The following is a 17,762-nucleotide window of genomic DNA, read 5'->3' as shown; positions in this document are numbered from 1 at the left end:
AGGGTTAATCCGGCACAGCCAGGTGTGCGTGGGGGGGCTGCGGCTGCAGCCACATCAGAGAGCGCGGGGCCCCCCGCCCACGGCAGCGCCCACCCCCCCGCCGCACGGACCTGTCTGGGCAGGCCCGGCAGCAGGATCGGGGGGTGGGGGGGCACCCCAAATTACTCTCAGCGCCCCCCCCCCCCCAAGCCTGGTTGGGGCCACCAGAGGCCAGGGCCGGGCTGGGAACGCGCTGACCCCCCCGCCCCGGCCCAGCTGGCTCTCAGGCCCTCCTGACCCCCGCACATGGGGCCGGTTTCCTGCTGGGGTTCCCCAGGGAGGGGGGGGGTGATGAGGGGCGCCCCCCCCCTGCCCGGGCTGGGAATCCCCCCATAAAGGGCAAGCGGGTGGCCCTGGAGTGGCCCCTCCGGATGCCGGAGCCGGGCGTGGGGGGCTCAGGGAGCTGGGGGGGGCACGGGGGTGCCAGCGGCTCCGTAAAGCCAAAGGGTGTCTTGGGGGGGGGCACAGCCCCCCCATGGCCTCGGGGAGCCCACGCTGGTGCTAATCCTGTTAGTGACGCTTCAAGTGCTCCCCCAGACACCCCCCCTGACACAGCGCTGCCCCCTGGCCAGCCAGGGGACCCAGGCGTCCGGGGTCCCCCCACCCCGCCTGAACCCCCACCGTGGGGGCAGCAGCTCTGCCAGGGGGCCTGGGGGGTGCACCCTGCCCCGGGGGGGGCTCCTTTCTCAAGGGAACACCTATACCTTGGGGGTGGGGGGGGCACTGTCACCCACCGTGTCACCCACTGTGTCACCCCACAGGGGACCCCCCGAACCCCATATCCCCGCAGGTCCCCCCCACCAGGGGTACCCCGCCCGTGGCCGCCGTGGGCCCCCCCGGGCCCTGTCCGTGGTGCTGAAGGCGGTGGCGGGTCCCCAAGGAGCGGGGGGGGGCGGGGGACACCCCCACGCGTGACAGCAGCGGGGACCCCTTTGGGGACACCCGCGTCGCTCCGGTGGGAGCGCGGGGCCGAGCCCGCCGGTGGCCCCCAAACCCCCCCGCGGTACCGGGGGTGTGCGGCAACGGGGGACACGCGTGGGCGTGGGGGGGGCGTCCCGGTGCGCGTTACCTGGCCGGGCGGGGGGCAGCCCCTGCAGCACGGCGAGGAGGGCGGCGAGCACCGGCAGCGGCTCCATGCCCGGCCGGGGGGGCGCGGAACCGCTGCCCGCTGCCGGGGCTCGGTGGCCGGTACCGGAGCTCGGAACCCGCCCTGCCCGCTGCGGGCTCGTCGGGGCTGCGGGAGGGGACGGGAGGGACGAGAGGGGACGGGGAGGGAGGGGAAGGAAGGACCGGCCCCCCCGGAGCCCCCGCCCTCCCGGAGCGGCCCGGCCCACGGGCGGGACCCGGCACCAGCGCCCGGATCGGGCCCGGGGGGCGGGAACCCCCAGCCCCACAGCCCGTTTAGGGGTGCAGGGACCCCAACCTGCTCCCAGCCCCACAGCCCGTTTAGGGGTGCAGGGACCCCAATCTGCTCCCAGCCCCACAGCCAGCTTAGGGGTGCACGGACCCCAACCTGCTCCCAGCCCCACAGCCAGTTTAGGGGTGCAGAGCCCCCCAACCTGCTCCCAGCCCCACAGCCCGTTTAGGGGTGCAGGGACCCCAACCTGCTCCCAGCCCCACAGCCAGTTTAGGGGTGCAGGGACCCCAACCTGCTCCCAGCCCCACAGCCCGTTTAGGGGTGCAGAGCCCCCCAACCTGCTCCCAGCCCCACAGCCCGTTTAGGGGTGCAGAGCCCCCCAACCTGCTCCCAGCCCCACAGCCCGTTTAGGGGTGCAGGGACCCCAACCTGCTCCCAGCCCCACAGCCCGTTTAGGGGTGCAGGGACCCCAACCTGCTCCCAGCCCCACAGCCCGTTTAGGGGTGCAGAGCCCCCCAACCTGCTCCCAGCCCCACAGCCCGTTTAGGGGTGCAGAGCCCCCCAACCTGCTCCCAGCCCCACAGCCCGTTTAGGGGTGCAGGGACCCCAACCTGCTCCCAGCCCCACAGCCCGTTTAGGGGTGCAGGGACCCCAACCTGCTCCCAGCCCCACAGCCAGCTTAGGGGTGCAGAGCCCCCCAACCTGCTCCCAGCCCCACAGCCCGTTTAGGGGTGCAGGGACCCCAACCTGCTCCCAGCCCCACAGCCAGTTTAGGGGTGCAGGGACCCCAATCTGCTCCCAGCCCCACAGCCAGCTTAGGGGTGCAGAGCCCCCCAACCTGCTCCCAGCCCCACAGCCAGTTTAGGGGTGCAGAGCCCCCCAACCTGCTCCCAGCCCCACAGCCCGTTTAGGGGTGCAGGGACCCCAACCTGCTCCCAGCCCCACAGCCAGTTTAGGGGTGCACGGACCCCAACCTGCTCCCAGCCCCACAGCCCGTTTAGGGGTGCAGAGCCCCCCAACCTGCTCCCAGCCCCACAGCCCGTTTAGGGGTGCAGGGACCCCAACCTGCTCCCAGCCCCACAGCCCGTTTAGGGGTGCAGGGACCCCAACCTGCTCCCAGCCCCACAGCCCGTTTAGGGGTGCAGGGACCCCAACCTGCTCCCAGCCCCACAGCCCGTTTAGGGGTGCAGGGACCCCAACCTGCTCCCAGCCCCACAGCCCGTTTAGGGGTGCAGGGACCCCAACCTGCTCCCAGCCCCACAGCCCGTTTAGGGGTGCAGAGCCCCCCAACCTGCTCCCAGCCCCACAGCCAGCTTAGGGGTGCAGAGCCCCCCAACCTGCTCCCAGCCCCACAGCCCGTTTAGGGGTGCAGGGACCCCAACCTGCTCCCAGCCCCACAGCCCGTTTAGGGGTGCAGGGACCCCTCCCAGTCCCGGCCCTGCAGCAAATTTAGGGGTGCAGAGCCCCGCCTCGCCTCCACAGCAAAGATTGTAGATTTTGGGGTGCAGAGTCCCTGGGGTGGGGGATTTCGGGGACCCCCCCAGGCAGCTGCCGCTGGCCGCGCTGCCCCCCAAGGTGGGGGTGTTTTGGGGACCCCCCCACGCAGCTGCCGCTGCCCCCCCGGGACCTGCCTGGCCGGAGTCCCCCCCATTGCCTCATCCCTGACTCACAGCCCCTCGGTTCCGCTCCCCCCAAATTTTCCATTTCCCAACAAATATTTACCCTCGTCTCTGCAGTAACAGCCCCCCTGGCCCCCCCAACCGAGCCCTTGTGTCCCCCCCCAGGCTTTGGGGGTGATGCAGCCCCCCCCCCCCAAAAAAAAAACCCTCAGCCACTTTGTCTCAGCTCCCCATGGACACCCATGACTGGGTGGGGGGTCCCCGATGAGTCCAGGGTGGGGGGGCTTTGGGGAGCCTGGGGGGGCTCTGGGGGACCTGGAGGTGTTGGGTGGTCTTGGGGGGGCTCTGGGGACCTTGGGAGCCTGGGGGGGGGCTCTGGGGGACCTGGAGGTGTTGGGTGGTCTTGGGGGGGCTCTGGGGAGCCTGGGGGGTTCCGGGGGGGGTTCTAGGGAACCTGCAGGTGTTGGGTGGTCTTGGTGGGGGGCTCTGGAGAGCCTGGGGGCGGATCTGGAGGACCTTGGGAGCCTGGGGAGGATCTGGAGGTGCTGGGGGGTCCTGGGGGGATCTCTGGGGACCTGGGTGGGCTCTGGGGGACCTGGAGGTGTGGGGCGGGCTCTGGGGGGCTCTGGGGGGGCTCTGGGGGACCTGGAGGTGTGGGGTGGGCTCTGGGGGGCTCTGGGGGGGCTCTGGGGGACCTGGAGGTGTGGGGCGGGCTCTGGGGGGCTCTGGGGGGGCTCTGGGGGACCTGGAGGTGTGGGGTGGTCTCTGGTGGGGGCTCTGGGGGTGACCTGTCACCATTCCACCGGGGGTGTCCCCAAGGGCAGGGGAGGGGTCCCACGGCCCCATGGCCCCCCCGGGGCTGTCCCTGGCCGGGGGGGGTTGATCCTGCTCCCACGTGACGGCGGGTCCTGATCTCATAAGAGCCTTTGGAGCGCGGGCCAGCGCAGCCATGGCCACCCCCGCGCCCCGCGCCGTCCTGGTCACCGGCTGCTCCTCCGGCATCGGCCTGGCCGTGGCCGTCAAGCTGGCGCAGGACCCCCAGCAGCGCTTCCAGGGTGAGAACTGGGGCGGGGGGGGCCCTTCCGCATTGTCCTAAGAGGGGACACGTGGCCCCACATCTGTCCCAGCAAGGAGGGGACAGGTGCAGGGTTTGGGGGGGGGGGGTCCCTGTCTACCTGGCCCTGGAGCTTTTGTCCCCGCAGCCCCCCAGGACTTGAAGTCCTGTGGCCCCAAGATCACAGACCCCCCCTCAGTGAGATGAGGTGTCTCTGTGGCCCCCACCCACTGTCCTGCCAGGTGGAGAGGAGCTGGGGACATGGGACAGACCCTCGGGACAGGGGACAGCCCCTTGGGGACCTGGGACAGACCCCTGGGGACAAGGGACAGCCCCACAGGGACAGGGGACAGCCACCCGCTGTCACGCACGCAGAGCCGTGCATCCCCACAACTGCAGCGCCCCACCACTGACCCTGGGGATTAGTCCCAGGGGATAATTTACAGCCACATTACCCAAGCAGCTTAACGAACGTTGTCCTGGCTTGACCTTGACCCGGCTGGCATCTGGGGTCGCCCCCACGCTGGTTTTTGGGTCCCCCCTGAGCGGGTTTGGGGTTCCCCCAGTAATCGCCACCATGCGGGACCTGCGGAAGAAAGAGAAATTGGAGGCGGCGGCGGGAGCGGCGCTGGGCAAGACGCTCAGCATCCAGCGCCTGGACGTGTGCAGCGACAGCTCAGTGGCGGAATGCATGGCCAGCATCCCCGGGGGACGCGTGGACGTGCTGGGTGAGCAAATGTGGGGCGCGGGGGACCCCACGGGGCGCTTGGGGGGGGTCTCTGAGCGCCCCCCGTGTCGCTCGGCAGTGAACAACGCGGGCGTGGGGCACGTGGGGCCGGTGGAGAGCGTCAGCGTGGAGGAGATGAAGCGGATCTTCGACACCAACTTCTTTGGGGTCGTGAGGATGATCAAGGCCGTTCTCCCCGACATGAAGCGGCGGCAGAACGGGCACATCGTGGTCGTCAGCAGCGTCATGGGGCTGCAGGGTGAGGTTTGGGGGTCACGCCGTGGAGGGGGGCGCACCCGGCGGGGGGTCTCGGCGAGCTCAGCCCCTCTCCGCCCGCAGGGATCGTCTTCAACGACGTCTATGCCGCCTCCAAGTTCGCCGTGGAGGGGTTTTGCGAGAGCTTGGCCGTGCAGCTGCTGCAGTTCAACGTCTTGTGAGTGTTGTGGAGCGCGGGGGGGGACCCCAGAGGGGCTAAAAGTGGCTCCGGACCCCCCCCAAGCACCCACTCTCACCCCGCAGCGTCTCCATGGTGGAGCCAGGTCCTGTCAACACGGACTTTGAGCTGAAGCTGATGGAGGAGGTTTCACGCTCCGAATTCCCCGGCGCCGATGCAGCCACCGTGCGGTACTTCAAGGACGTCTACCTGCCGGCGTCCCACCAAATCTTCACCACGCTGGGGCAGAGCCCGGCCGCCGTGGCCGAGGTGGGGGGCTGCGAGGAGGTGGGGGGCAGATTTTGGGGTCGCTGGGGTGCCGGAGCGAGTTCGGAGAAGGGAACGGAGCTGGGGAAGGGGCTGGAGCACAAGTGTGATGGGAGCGGCTGAGGGAGCTGGGGGGTTCAGCCTGAGGGGAGAAATTTAGGAACACGGGCGCTGCGATCCCTCGGTGCTCCCGAACGGCTTGTTTGGGCCATGACAACCCTATGAAAGCTCCAGGCTCGGGGAAGAGAGGCTGGAAAAGGACCTGGCGGTGTTGAACATGAGCCAGCGTGTGCCCAGGTGGCCAAGAGGCCACCAGCATCCTGGCTTGTGTCACCAGCGCTGTGGCCAGCGGGACCAGGGCAGTGACCGTCCCCTGGGCTGGGCACCGGGGAGGCCAAACCGCGGATCCTGGGGGCGGTTTTGGGGCCCTCCGGCCAAAAAAGAGCTCAAGCGGGTTCAGAGGAGGGAACGGAGCTGGGGAAGGGGCTGGAGAAGGAGGCTGAGGGTGGAAATTTGGGGTGATTTCTTCCCCAAAGGGCTGTGGGGCGTTGGAACAGGCTGCCCAGGGCAGTGCTGGAGCCGCCATCCCCGGAGGGGTGAACAGAGGAGGCTCCCGGGGACGTTTTAGTGCAGGGGTTGGGTTATGGTTGGACTCCACGATCTTGAGGGGCTCTTCCAACCCAACTAATTTGCCGATTCTCCGCCCGCAGGCCATCGTGACCGTGATCAGCGCCCGGCGCCCGGCTTTCCGCACCCAAACCAACCGGCTCTACACGCCCTTGGTGGCTCTCAAGTACGCGGATCCCTCGGGGGATCTGTCGGTCGGGACCTTCTACCGCCTGCTGTTCCACTACGGGACCCTGTTCCACCTCAGCATGGCCGCCCTGCGCTGCCTCACCTGCGGCTGCTGCCGCCGCAGGGTCACCCCCTTTTGAACGGGGCGGGGGGCTCGGCTCCTCCGCGGTTGCCTCGCTGTGCTCCCCCCCCGGCGTCGCTCGTGGCAGGACAGACGGACGGCACCGGCGGCTGGATGTGGCCCTGGGGGTGGCAGAGACAGAGAGTTGGGGGGGGGGGCCCGGTGGGGAGATGTGGGGGGAGCTGGGGGAGGGAATTGGGGGCGGGGGGAGTTGGGGGAAGCTGTGGGGTGAGGGGCTGGGGTGGGGGAGCCTTGGGGGATATTATTGGTTGGGGAGTCTGAGGGGCTTTGGGGAGGCTGGGGGGGGCTCTGGGGGACCTGGAGGTGGGGGGGGGGTTCTGGGGGGGCTCTGGGGGACCTGGGGGTGTTGGGGGTCTCTGCGGGGACCTGGAGATGTTGAGCAGACTCTGGGGGACCTGAAGATGTTGGGGGGACTCTGGGGGGACTATGGGGGACCTGGAGGTGTTGGGGGGACTCTGGGGGACCTGAAGATGTTGGGGAGACTCTGGGGGGGCTCTGGGGGACCTGGAGGTGTTGGGGGGACTCTGGGGGACCTGACGATGTTGGGGGGACTCTGGGGGGGCTCTGGGGGACCTGGAGGTGTTGGGGGGACTCTGGGGGACCTGAAGATGTTGGGGGGACTCTGGGGGGGCTCTGGGGGACCTGGAGGTGTTGGGGGGACTCTGGGGGACCTGAAGATGTTGGGGAGACTCTGGGGGGGCTCTGGGGGACCTGGAGGTGTTGGGGAGACTCTGGGGGACCTGACGATGTTGGGGAGACTCTGGGGGGACTATGGGGGACCTGGAGGTGTTGGGGAGACTCTGGGGGGGCTCTGGGGGACCTGGAGGTGTTGGGGGGACTCTGGGGGACCTGAAGATGTTGGGGAGACTCTGGGGGGGCTCTGGGGGACCTGGAGGTGTTGGGGGGACTCTGGGGGACCTGAAGATGTTGGGGAGACTCTGGGGGGGCTCTGGGGGACCTGAAGATGTTGGGGGGACTCTGGGGGGGCTCTGGGGGACCTGGAGGTGTTGGGGGGACTCTGGGGGACCTGAAGATGTTGGGGAGACTCTGGGGGGGCTCTGGGGGACCTGAAGATGTTGGGAGGACTCTGGGGGGGCTCTGGGGGACCTGGAGGTGTTGGGGGGACTCTGGGGGACCTGAAGATGTTGGGGGGACTCTGGGGGGACTCTGGGGGAGTTCTGGGGGACCTGGAGGTGTTGGCGGGGGCTCTGGGGGGGGTCTCTAAGTAACCCGGAGGGGGGATCTGGGGGGGCCTCTGTGGGACTGGGGAGCCTGAGGGGGCATCCAAAAGGGGCTCTGGGATACCTGGTAGTGTTGGGGGGGGCTCTGGGGGACCTGAGGAGCCCAGAGGGGGCTCTGGGGGACCTGGAGATATTGGGGGGGGTCTCTGGGAAGCCCGCAGGGGGTTCTGAGTGGGCTCTGGAGGACCCGGAGTTGTTGGGGGGGTCTCTGAGGGTGTTGATAAACCCGGGGGGGGTGGTTTTGGGGGGGGGGGTCTCCAGTAAAGCGTGTGATTTCACCCCCCCACCTGCGCCCCCTCGCACTGACCTTAGCGCCGCCGGGGCCGGGGGTTCTCCGGGCCGGGAGGGCGGGTGAGGCGGTCCCGGCCCCTCAGGCATCGCCCCCCCCGCCATGGCGGGAGCAGGGACGGCCCGACCGGGCCGGGGGGTCCCGGGGGGGGTCCCGGGGGGGGCACCGGGAGCAGCGGAACCGGGGCTGGGGGGGAGAACAGGCCGCGTAACCATGGCAACGGCGCGGCAAGCACCGGCCGGAAGTGACGCGCCGGAAGTAACCGGAAGTGCCGGTGGCCGCATGGTGGCGGCGGCGGCGGCGGCGGCGGCGGGATGGGGCGGCCGAGCAAAGTACGAGCCGGGGGGGAATCCGGAACACGGCGGGACACGGGGGGCGGCCGGGGGGGAATCCGGGACACGGCGGGGCGGCGGGAGTCGGGGTGGCCCGGGATCGGGCCCTCCTGGGGAGGGCGGGCAGGGGGAGCCGGGGTTACCGGGACTCGGGCCCTCTCGGGGGTCTGGAGGGAGCGGGGAACCCGGGGGGCTACAGGAGGGGACGGGGGACCCGGTATTACCGGGGATCGGGGGCTCAGTCCCTCCTGGGGCGGGCAGAAGGGGACGGGGGAGCCGGTATTACCGGGGACTGGGGGCTCAGGCCTTCTGGAGGGGACGGGGGACCCGGTATTACCGGGGACTGGGGGCTCAGTCCCTCCCGGAGGGGACGGGGGACCCGGTATTACCGTGGATCAGGGGCTCAGTACCTCCTGGGGGGGGCAGAAGGGGACGGGGGACGCGGTATTACCGGGGACTGGGGGCTCAGGCCCTCCTTGAGGGGACAGAAGGGACGGAGGACCCGGTCTTACCAGGGACTGGGGGCTCGGTCCCTCCCGGAGGGGACACAGAACCCGGTCTTACCGGGGACTGGGGGCTCAGTCCCTCCTGGGGGGCACAGGAGGGGCTGGGGAGGGGTCTCTCCCCCTGTCCCCCCCTCAGTGACCGTGTGCCCCCCCCAGAGCAAGCACCAGAAGAAGGAGCGCGCGGCCGCGCGGCACCAGGCCCAGCAGGACTTCGCCACCGTCCCCCACTCCTTCGTCTTCCACCGCGGGCGCGGCGGCAAAAACCTGCGGCAGCTGGTGAGCGACGTGAGGAAGGTGATGGAGCCCTTCACCGCCAGAGCCCTCAAGGTGAGCCGGGGGGGGGCACATCCTGCCCTAAACCCCCCTGCTTTGGTGCTGGGGTTGGGGGTCAGATCTCGAGGGTTTGGCCGCTTTTGTGCCACAGGTGCGGAAAAACAACTCGCTGAAGGATTTTGTGGCGGTGGCCGGACCCTTGGGGGTGACGCATTTCTTGGTTTTCAGTAAATCCTCCTCCAGCATCAATTTTGTGAGTAGTGACCCCCCCCGCCCAACCTCACAGCCTTTGGGATTCGGAGCAGGGGGGTCCCTCCGGTTCCTTTTTTTGGGGGGAATTCACCCCAAAATTGTAGACGCAGATGATGATAAAATCACGCTGAGTTTGTGCCGTGATTTTAGTCAAAGTAAACGCACTGATGTGTCTGCACTGGGGGGGTCATAGTGGTGACTGGGGGGGGTCACTGGTGGCAGCACCAGCTCCTTTCCCAGCACCAAGCACCATTTTCCCCCCACCCAGAAGCTTTTCCGCCTGCCGGGGGGCCCGACGCTGACGTTCAAGGTGCTGCAGGTGGGTCCCCCTTGCCGGAAACCCCCCCCACCTTCCTCCCCGGCGTCTCCTCCTCATCCTCACACGCGTCCGTGTGTCCCCCCCGCTCAGTACTCGCTCATCAAGGACGTGGTGTCGTCCCTCAAGCGGCACCGAATGCACGAGCAGCAGTTCACCCACCACCCCCTCCTGGTCCTCAGCAACTTCGGGCTCCAGCAGATCCAGGTCAAGGTCATGGCCACTATGTTCCAGAACATGTTCCCCTCCATCAATGTCCACAGGGTGAGTGAGGGGAGGGTCCTGGGGGGGTCCCGGTCCCCCTGTGTTGCTCAGGGTTCGATGTATTGATCACGGGGGTGACGCTGGTGAGGGATCTCAAGAGGCTGGAGCATTGAGGAATCGTTAACGGGATGAGATTTAACGAGGCCAAATGCTGGTTCCGTCCAGCTGAAATATTCCTTTTTCCTCTCGTCTCCTCCTTTTCTCCTCTGTTTTCTTCTTTTCTCCTCATATTTCCTTCTCCTCCTCCTCTTCCTCCTCTTCTCTTCCCTTCTCTCTTCTCCTTCCCTCTTCTCCTTGCCTTCTCTTCTCTCTTTTTTTCTCACTCCTCTTCTGCTTCTCTTATCTCTCTCCTCTTCTTTTGTCCCTCCCTGTTTTCTCCTCCGCTCCCTCACATTCCGTTTTTCTCCTTTGTTTTCCTCTCTCTTCTCTTTTCTCCGCTTCTTTCTCCTCGTTTTCTCCCCCAGGTCAACCTCAACAACATCAAGCGCTGTTTGCTCATCGCCTACAACGCAGAGACGCAGCAACTCGATTTCAGGCATTAGTGAGTGTCACCCCACCCTGATTTTGGGGACCCCCCGTGTCCCGGCTCTTCCTCCCCTTCCTCCTCCTCCTCCCGCAGCAGCGTGAAGGTCGTTCCCGTGGGCGTCAGCAAAGGCCTCAAGAAGCTGCTGCAGGAGAAATTCCCCAACATGAGCCGCCTGGAAGACATCAGCGAACTGCTGGTCAAGTGCGTGGGGTGACCCGGAGGGGACAAAGGTCCCAGTGGCACCTTCCGACCCGTCCCCAAACGCGTCCCCTCCTCCCGAGCAGGGACATCAACCTCTCGGAGAGTGAAGCTGAGCAGGACGGGACCCACAACACGCTGGAGCTGCCGCAGGCGTATGCCGGCCGGGGCAACATGAAGGCGCAGCAAAGCGCCGTGCGCCTCACCGAGGTCGGTGGCGCCGGTGACGCCGTAGTCGCTGTCGCGCCGGGGGTGTCGCGGAGCCTGATTGGGGGCTCCCCGTGTCCCCCCCGTTCCCGCAGATCGGCCCCCGCATGACACTGCAGCTCGTGAAGGTGGAGGAAGGACTGGCGCAGGGCAATGTCCTCTACCACGGCTTCGGTAAGTGCCACAAAACGCCAGGACGGCGCCTCACCGGGGCTCAAACCGCGGCGTCTCACCCCTTTTCCCGGTGCGTTCCAAGTGCACAAGACGGAGAGCGAGGTGCGGGAGATGCTGGCGCAGAAGGAGGCGAAGCTGCGGCTCAAGGCGGAGCGGCGGCACAAGCAGGAGGCGGATGTGGAGCGCAAGCGGCGGCAGCGCGAGGCGCAGAGGTGAGGGATCCGGTAACGGGGGATCCGGCAGCCTCCTGGCAGCTGCCGACACCGCGGTGGCACCACAGGGAGAAGAGCCTGGCTGGGATGCGGAGGAAACGGCAGCAGGATGGTGACAGCGACGCCGAGGACCCCGGCGCACCGGAGCAGCCGGAGGCAGCCGAGCGCTCGGAGAGCGACGGTGATGATGATGATGCCGAGTATTATCGGCAGGAGGTGGGCGAGGAGCCCGACAAAGGTGAGTCCGGGGGGGCCGCGATTGTCCCCTCCTTATGCCGGCGGTGGCTGATGACACCAAAACCTTGAGCTCCCGGTGATTTCGGTTCAAAGTAAACGCTCTGACACCCCCTCACCCCCACGCCCCGCACCTGCCACCCCATTTTTTCCACTAAACCTCTTGGTTTTTTGTCTTTTCCCCCCAAGATCTCTTCCCCAAGCGGAAGCGAAGCTCCTTGGGCGCCGCGCCATTACGGAAGCGCCGCCGGCACAGCCGACCGGGCGATCCCACCCCCAGCCCTGCGGCACCAGGGAAGGGAGACGCGGCACCGAGGGACCCGCTGTGCCGCGGCGGTGCCGGGAAAGGGGCGACCGGCCGCAAACTGCACCGAAAAACCCAGCGGCCGGGCCGGGGGAGGAGCGACGGCGGCGCCGCGAGGCCAAAGGGCCGAGGGAAGGTGCTGACAAAGGGGAAGATGATTTTCCGGCGGCCAGGACGTGCCAAGAAGGGGAAGCGCTGAGGCTGCGGCCACGCGCTGGGACTGTGGAGGCAGGGGGAGAGGAAATAGGGCCACCCTGTGCAATACACGGCATGAAATGACCCCCCTGTGGCTCTGCTGGGTTTTTGGGGGGGGTTGTGGGGTGACTGTGACTGTCCCCAAACCCCCGTGGCTCTTTGTGCGGTCAGGCAGCCCCTGCCTGCGCGGGCAGGAGCCTCCGGGCGCTGCCTGTGGGAAGGGGAAGTTCCGCCCCCCGCCGGCCTCTTGTCCCCAGGGGTGGCCCTGGGACTGTCACCGAGGGGAGGGACAGGAGAGGAACGCGGATCTGGAAGGTGAGTGGGGCTGTGGGCAGGAACACAGACCCCCCTGCCTGCACCCTGAGATCCCTCCCTGCGCCCCGAGATCCCTGCCTGCACCCCGAGAGCCAGGCAAGGGACACCCAGGAGGCAACACCCTGTCCCCAAAAGGGCCAAGGTCTCCTTGATCCCGGCGCAAGGCTCAACTCAACCAACCAAACCCGACGCGTTGCCGGCGGCTCCGCCCGTTCCCCTGCCCACAACCACAACCCCGCGGTTGGGGGGTGATCGGCAGGACCCCTCCCCGTGTCCCCGCCGCACGATGGCGGCTCCGCTCACCCGCTGCGGCAACTTCAGCACCTTCCAGGAGTCGCTGTGGCCGGTGCTGGCGGCGCAATTCCCGCCGGCGCTGCTGGGCAACGCCGTGGCCGTTTACCGCTTGGCCGCCACCAGGCGCTCCTGGCACAGCGGCGCGGTCTACTCCTTCCACCTCGCCGTCAGCGGGCTCCTCTACTCCCTCTCGCTGCCGTTTTTAGCCGCATATTACTACCCGCCGAAGGACTGGCGCTATGGCGTGGCACTCTGCAAGCTCGAACGCTTCCTCTTCAACTGCAACCTCTACGGCGGCACCTTCTTCCTGGCCTGCATCAGCCTCAACCGCTTCATCGCCATCGTGCACCCGCTGCGGGCGCGCGGGCGGCTGCAGCCGCAGGACGCCCAGGCGCTGAGCGCGGCCGTTTGGGTGCTGGCCACGGCGCTTTCGGCGCCCGCGTTGTTTTTCACCGAGCTGCGGGAGGCGGAGGAGGGCACCACGGAGTGTTTGGGGAGCGCGGTGCCGGCACGGCTGCCGCGGTTTTACCCGTACAGCCTGGTGCTGGCCGGGCTGGGCTGCGCGCTGCCGTTCCTCCTCACCGCCGCCTGCTACGCTGCGGTTCTCCGCACCGTTTGGCGCAACCCTCACCTCAGCCGGGCGGAAAAGCGCAAAGTGGGGCTGCTGGTGGCGGCCGGGGTGGCTCTTTACGCTTTTTCCTACCTCCCGTATCACATTTTCCGGAATCTCAACCTGCAGCGGCGTTTGCTGGCGCCCAGCACAGAGAATTGCGCCGTGTCCAGAGCCGTCCATGCCGCCGCACAGGTCTGCAAGATCCTGGTCAACCTCAACGTCTGCCTGCAGCCGCTGCTCTACGCCACACTACCCGACAGCGCGCCGAGCTGCTGCAGCGCCGGCAACGCCGATGGCGAGCGCGCCGAGCACGCCGAGCTGCGCCCGGTGGCCTAAAAACCCCCCAAAGTGGCTGGGATGGGGGTTGGCGCGGCCCTTGGGTGCGTTTCCCTCCCAGCAAGGGCTGGAGGAACGCGGGAAAACGGTGATTAAAGCCGAAAGGGAAAGTGCCGCCTTGCGTTGCGCCTTTTTTTGGCAGAGATCTCTCTTTTTCCTCGCTAAAAACCATCCCCACGGCGCTGGCTCGGGCACCACCGGCCCCACCGCGGTGCCTGGGGTGGGGACAGGGACAAGGACAGCGTGGGGACAGGGACAAGGACGGGGCTGTTCCCAGGCCAGTGAGATCCACACCTCGGTGCATACCAGACCGTGCGTCTTTATTTCGAAGCGCCGACCGCGCTTTGCCAGGAGCCGGCACCACCGGATTCAGTTGGTGGAGGGTCTGCGGAGGAGGAACAGCGTGGTAAGGACAGGGACGGCTGCACGCAGACCCCCCACCCAGCACCCCAAAAACTCCCCCGCGCCGCCCCCCCCCGACACTTACTTGGCCCATTCCACATTGAGGATCAAGTGGTCGTAGCCAAAACCGGAGACGCCGGCGATGGCCCGCGCCGCGTCCTCGCGGCGGTGGAAGCTGATGAAGGCAAAACCCTGCGGGGGGGAGAGCGAGAGGGTGAGAGGGAGTGGGGGGGTCTCCCCACAGCCCTCCCATAAGGAGGGGAACCCCCCCAACACCCACCTTGGACTGGCCGGTGGTCTTGTCCTTGGCTAAATAAATCCTGGAGATGGAGCCGAACGGCCGGAAAAGCTCCTGGAGATCAGTCTCACGCGTGTCCTCGGACAGGTTGGTGACACGGATGGTGGCATTGTCGTCAGCTGAGGTGGGGAGGGAGCTCAAGTGTGTCATTTGGGGCACCGGGGGGCCGCCCCCGCCCCCCGAAACCCGCCGTACCCCTGCGGTTGGGCTGCATGGACTCTCCGCGGCGGCTGGCCCCGTCACGCAGGCTCGGGGGGACGTATTTCCCCGTCTTGCTCGGCTGCGCCTGCACCGGCTCCGGCTCTGCAGGCAGGAAAAGTGACAGGCGGGAGGGTCAGGTTGCCCGCGGACAGGCAGCGACCCCCCCCGCCTTTTCCCCCCCTAAATTTTGGGGTGTCAAACCTCCGGGGAGCTTCTCCTTCTCGCCTGTGGACAGTCCAAGCTGCTCGGCCAGCTCCTTCTGCATCGGCCCCAGCGTGTCCTTGTAGGGACAACGCGTCGTCCAGTGGTCGCCTTTGCAGATCCGGCATGAAACGATCTTCTGCCCCTTCAGTTTGTTCATGGGATCCTCCTCCTCCTGGCAGTTCAGGTCCTTGGGGGGGGACACGGGGACAGCGCTGAGTGTCGGGGACACCCCCTTGCTGGGTGCTCCCCCAGCACCCACCCACCCACCTCCTTGCTGGTGATGAAGGTCATGAAGACATCGTCGCTCACGGTGGTGGTGGCGACGTTGGGGCCGGGGGCGTCGAACTCCGAGTTGCCAAATTTCTTCCAGTTCTGGGGGGGCGGGGGGGGGAAACAAAAAAAAAACCAAACATGAATGGGGGGTGGGGAAAGGGGGGACCCCACTTGCACGGCTGCTGAAAATGGAGCAGGAGGGGCCAGCGGGAAGGGAAATGCTTTTGGTGAGAGGGTGAGGAGGAACGGGAGGGCTGGGAGGTGAAACGGTTCCTCCTGGAGCACCTATTGCCATTCCTCTCACCCATTTCCCTCCTCCTTTCCACCCATTTCCCTCCCTCCTCTCACCCATTTCCCTCTCTCCTTTCACCCATTTCCCCCCTTTTCACCCATTTCCCTCACCTTCCGACGCGCCACCGCCTTGGACGCCTTCCTGGTTTCGATGCGGAAGGTGCGGATGATCTGGAAAGGCGCAAAAGAACCGAATCAACGCAGGAGGAAAGAGGGAGCGAGCGCAACCGACGCTCCTTGGCCTCACACGGGACGAGTTTGGGGCTGCGCGAAGCGGGACAGGAGAAACAGGGACCTGCACTGGGGCAGGGCTGAGGGCGCTGGACGGGAAAAGGGGATTTGGTGGTGGGAAGAAGGAAAAATGGGGAATTTGGTGGCAGGAAAAAGGGGAATTTGGTGGCAGGAAAAAGAGGGATTTGGTGGTGGGAAGAAGGAAAAAGGGGGATTTGGTGGTGGGAAGAAGGAAAAAGGGGGATTTGGTGGCAGGTAAAAGAGGAATTTGGTGGTGGGAAGAAGGAAAAAAGGGGGATTTGGTGGTGGGAAGAAGGAAAAAGGGGGATTTGGTGGTGGGAAGAAGGAAAAAGGGGGATTTGGTGGTGGGAAGAAGGAAAAAAGGGGGATTTGGTGGTGGGAAGAAGGAAAAAGGGGGATTTGGTGGCAGGAAGAAGGAAAAAGGGGGATTTGGTGGCAGGAAGAAGGAAAAAGGGGGATTTGGTGGCAGGAAAAAGGGGAATCTGGTGGTGGGAAGAAGGAAAAAAGGGGGATTTGGTGGCAGGTAAAAGGGGAATCTGGTGGTGGGAAGCAACAAAAAACGGGAGTTTGGCGGCAGGAAAAAGGCCAAATTCCTGGCTGCTCACCTTCACCTTGCGCCCATCCTCCTCTTCACGATACTCCGTGATGGTTTTGATGTTGCCGTTAATGAGCTCTTTTGGGGATGGGAGCGGCCCTGCGGGGAGGGGACAGTGGGACAACGCCTGACATGGGGCAGGGGGCCCCAAAACCAGCCCCCCCCGAGGCTCTGCCGCTGTTCTCACCTCCCTTCAGCAGCTCGGCCTCGGCGCTCAGGCTGCCCCCCAGCACCCCGGGCAGGGGAATGTCCTTCAGCAATTCGCTGGTGATGCATTTGTCTGCGGGAACAGAATGGGGAGAGTCACCCCTGCGCTCGGCGGGAGCCCCACGCCCCGGTGCAGCCTCCGCCCACGAAGAGAAGGGGTCCTGCTCTCTCCTTAGCAGAGAAAAAGGCTAAAAAGCCGAGAAATCGCATCCTGGGGTTGATTAGGAGGCGGGGTAGTAAGTCAGAGAGGTTCTCCTGCCCCTCTGCTCTGCCCTGGGGAGGCCGCATTTGGAATATTGTGTCCAGTTCTGGCCCCTCAGTCCAAGGACAGGGAACTGTTGGGAGAGCCCAGCGCAGCCACGAAGATGCTGGAGGGAGTGGAGCAGCTCCCATGTGGGAACAGCTGAGGAGCTGGGGCTCTGAGCTGGAGAAGAGGAGACTGAGGGGTGACATTAATGATTGTCAATATGGAAAGGGGGAGCGTCAGGAGGATGGAGCCGTTGGTGACAACAGCGACAGGACAAGGGGCAACGGGTGCAAACTGGAACACAGGAGGTTCCGCTTCAAGATGGGAAGAAACTTCTTCCCGGCGAGGGTGCCAGAGCCCGGCGCAGGCTGCCCAGGGAGGCTGTGGAGTCTCCTCCTCTGGATTCATTCCAACCCGCCTGGTTCTGTGTAACCTCATCGGGGTGTTTCTCCGGCGGGGGGATTGGGCTGGATGAGCTTCCGAGGTCACTTCCCCTCCCTGACATTCCGGGATTCTGTGAAACAGCAGCTGCTCCACCCCCTGTGCTCCCCCAGCCGCTGAAATGGGTGGAATAAGGACGGTGAGAGGGATCCTGCTCATTGTCCCAGCTCTGCTCAGCCTGTTTGGAGCCCTGGACAAGGAGCAGACGCATCTTTAGGCAGTTTGAGGAGCAGCAGCTGCTTTTTTTCCTCCGGGAAAATCCTCCGCAGGAGATAAAAGGGAGAAGGAAGCGGCAGGAGACACTCACCGTCCTCTCCGCCCTCCTCTTCCACCTGGTCGGCCCAGCTGGGCTTGGAGCTGTGGGGACAGCAGAGCCTTCAACCCACTGCCCCCCATCCCTTCGCTCGGCGACCCTCATGTCCCCTCAGCCACCTCGTGTCCCCTTCACCCCGGGTCCCGGCCACCCCCATGCCCCCCTCGCTGCCCTCAAGGGGTTTTTTACCCCATTTTTCCGCCCCCGTCCCCTCCTCGGTCACAGGCCGCGCACAGGCCTCACACCCGCGGCCCATTAGGCCGCACCCCCGCGGCCCGCCGAGCCCCAAACCCGCAGCCCACCGGGTCCCACCGCCGCCGCCCTCCTCTCCGTGCCGAGCCCAGGCCCCAGGCCCGCTCCCCGGTCCCGGTCCCGGTCCCGTCCCCGTCCCCTCACTCGTAGTCCCCGGTCGGCATCGCGCTCCCTCCGTCCTCACACGCAGCGACCGGAAGGCGGCGCCGCACTTCCGGCAGCGCCGCGCCACTTCCGGCGGGGCGCGGCAGGCCGCGCTGCACGCCGGGAAG

At 66.5% G+C, this 17,762-nt stretch overlaps 4 protein-coding genes across 6 annotated transcripts in view; 2 read left to right on the top strand and 2 right to left on the bottom strand.

Moving 5' to 3' along the window:
• The window catches only part of COL5A3 (collagen type V alpha 3 chain), a 28,366-nt gene extending 20,255 nt beyond the window's left edge, over window positions 1-8,111 (bottom strand). The window contains exons 1-4 of one of the 3 annotated variants that reach the window (XM_065654961.1): window positions 7,982-8,111; window positions 6,395-6,534; window positions 5,309-5,507; window positions 4,525-4,655 (exon numbers count right to left, since the gene is read on the bottom strand). In XM_065654961.1, the coding sequence (XP_065511033.1) occupies window positions 4,525-4,648 (124 nt within the window). In that variant the 5' untranslated portion in view covers window positions 4,649-4,655; window positions 5,309-5,507; window positions 6,395-6,534; window positions 7,982-8,111. Of the gene's footprint in view, window positions 1-1,108; window positions 1,266-4,524; window positions 4,656-5,308; window positions 5,508-6,394; window positions 6,535-7,981 lie in introns of those variants that run through there. The other 2 variants (XM_065654962.1, XM_065654963.1) reach the window with 2 other exon arrangements.
• Window positions 3,965-6,431, top strand: RDH8 (retinol dehydrogenase 8). The gene is made up of 6 exons (XM_065654980.1): window positions 3,965-4,070; window positions 4,636-4,797; window positions 4,876-5,055; window positions 5,136-5,229; window positions 5,316-5,499; window positions 6,207-6,431. Exons 1-6 carry the CDS (start codon window positions 3,965-3,967, stop codon window positions 6,429-6,431), a joined length of 951 nt encoding a protein of 316 aa, XP_065511052.1.
• A 113-nt stretch (window positions 8,112-8,224) lies between the features above and the next one.
• Window positions 8,225-13,583, top strand: LOC136000907 (uncharacterized). Its single transcript, XM_065654905.1, has 14 exons — window positions 8,225-8,295; window positions 8,958-9,128; window positions 9,226-9,327; window positions 9,595-9,645; window positions 9,736-9,906; window positions 10,371-10,447; window positions 10,526-10,633; window positions 10,717-10,840; window positions 10,933-11,011; window positions 11,094-11,223; window positions 11,292-11,461; window positions 11,647-11,955; window positions 12,037-12,271; window positions 12,407-13,583. The coding sequence occupies exons 1-14, from the start codon at window positions 8,278-8,280 to the stop codon at window positions 13,512-13,514; spliced, it is 2,853 nt and encodes a 950-aa protein (XP_065510977.1). The 5' UTR covers window positions 8,225-8,277; the 3' UTR covers window positions 13,515-13,583.
• A 230-nt stretch (window positions 13,584-13,813) lies between these two features.
• On the bottom strand, window positions 13,814-17,718 carry EIF3G (eukaryotic translation initiation factor 3 subunit G). Its single transcript, XM_065654977.1, has 11 exons — window positions 17,635-17,718; window positions 17,233-17,282; window positions 16,218-16,310; window positions 16,041-16,129; window positions 15,295-15,354; window positions 14,887-14,991; window positions 14,617-14,806; window positions 14,410-14,517; window positions 14,197-14,333; window positions 14,002-14,108; window positions 13,814-13,899 (listed from the first exon to the last, which is right to left on the bottom strand). The coding sequence occupies exons 1-11, from the start codon at window positions 17,652-17,654 to the stop codon at window positions 13,884-13,886; spliced, it is 975 nt and encodes a 324-aa protein (XP_065511049.1). The 5' UTR covers window positions 17,655-17,718; the 3' UTR covers window positions 13,814-13,883.
• Between the last annotated feature and the right edge of the window lie 44 nt (window positions 17,719-17,762).

This window comes from Caloenas nicobarica, chromosome 36, assembly GCF_036013445.1.
Source record: "Caloenas nicobarica isolate bCalNic1 chromosome 36, bCalNic1.hap1, whole genome shotgun sequence".
Taxonomy (NCBI): Eukaryota; Metazoa; Chordata; class Aves; order Columbiformes; family Columbidae; genus Caloenas; species Caloenas nicobarica.
The sequence above is the reverse complement of the archived record's forward strand: the minus strand, read 5'-3'. Positions and strand labels throughout refer to the sequence as shown.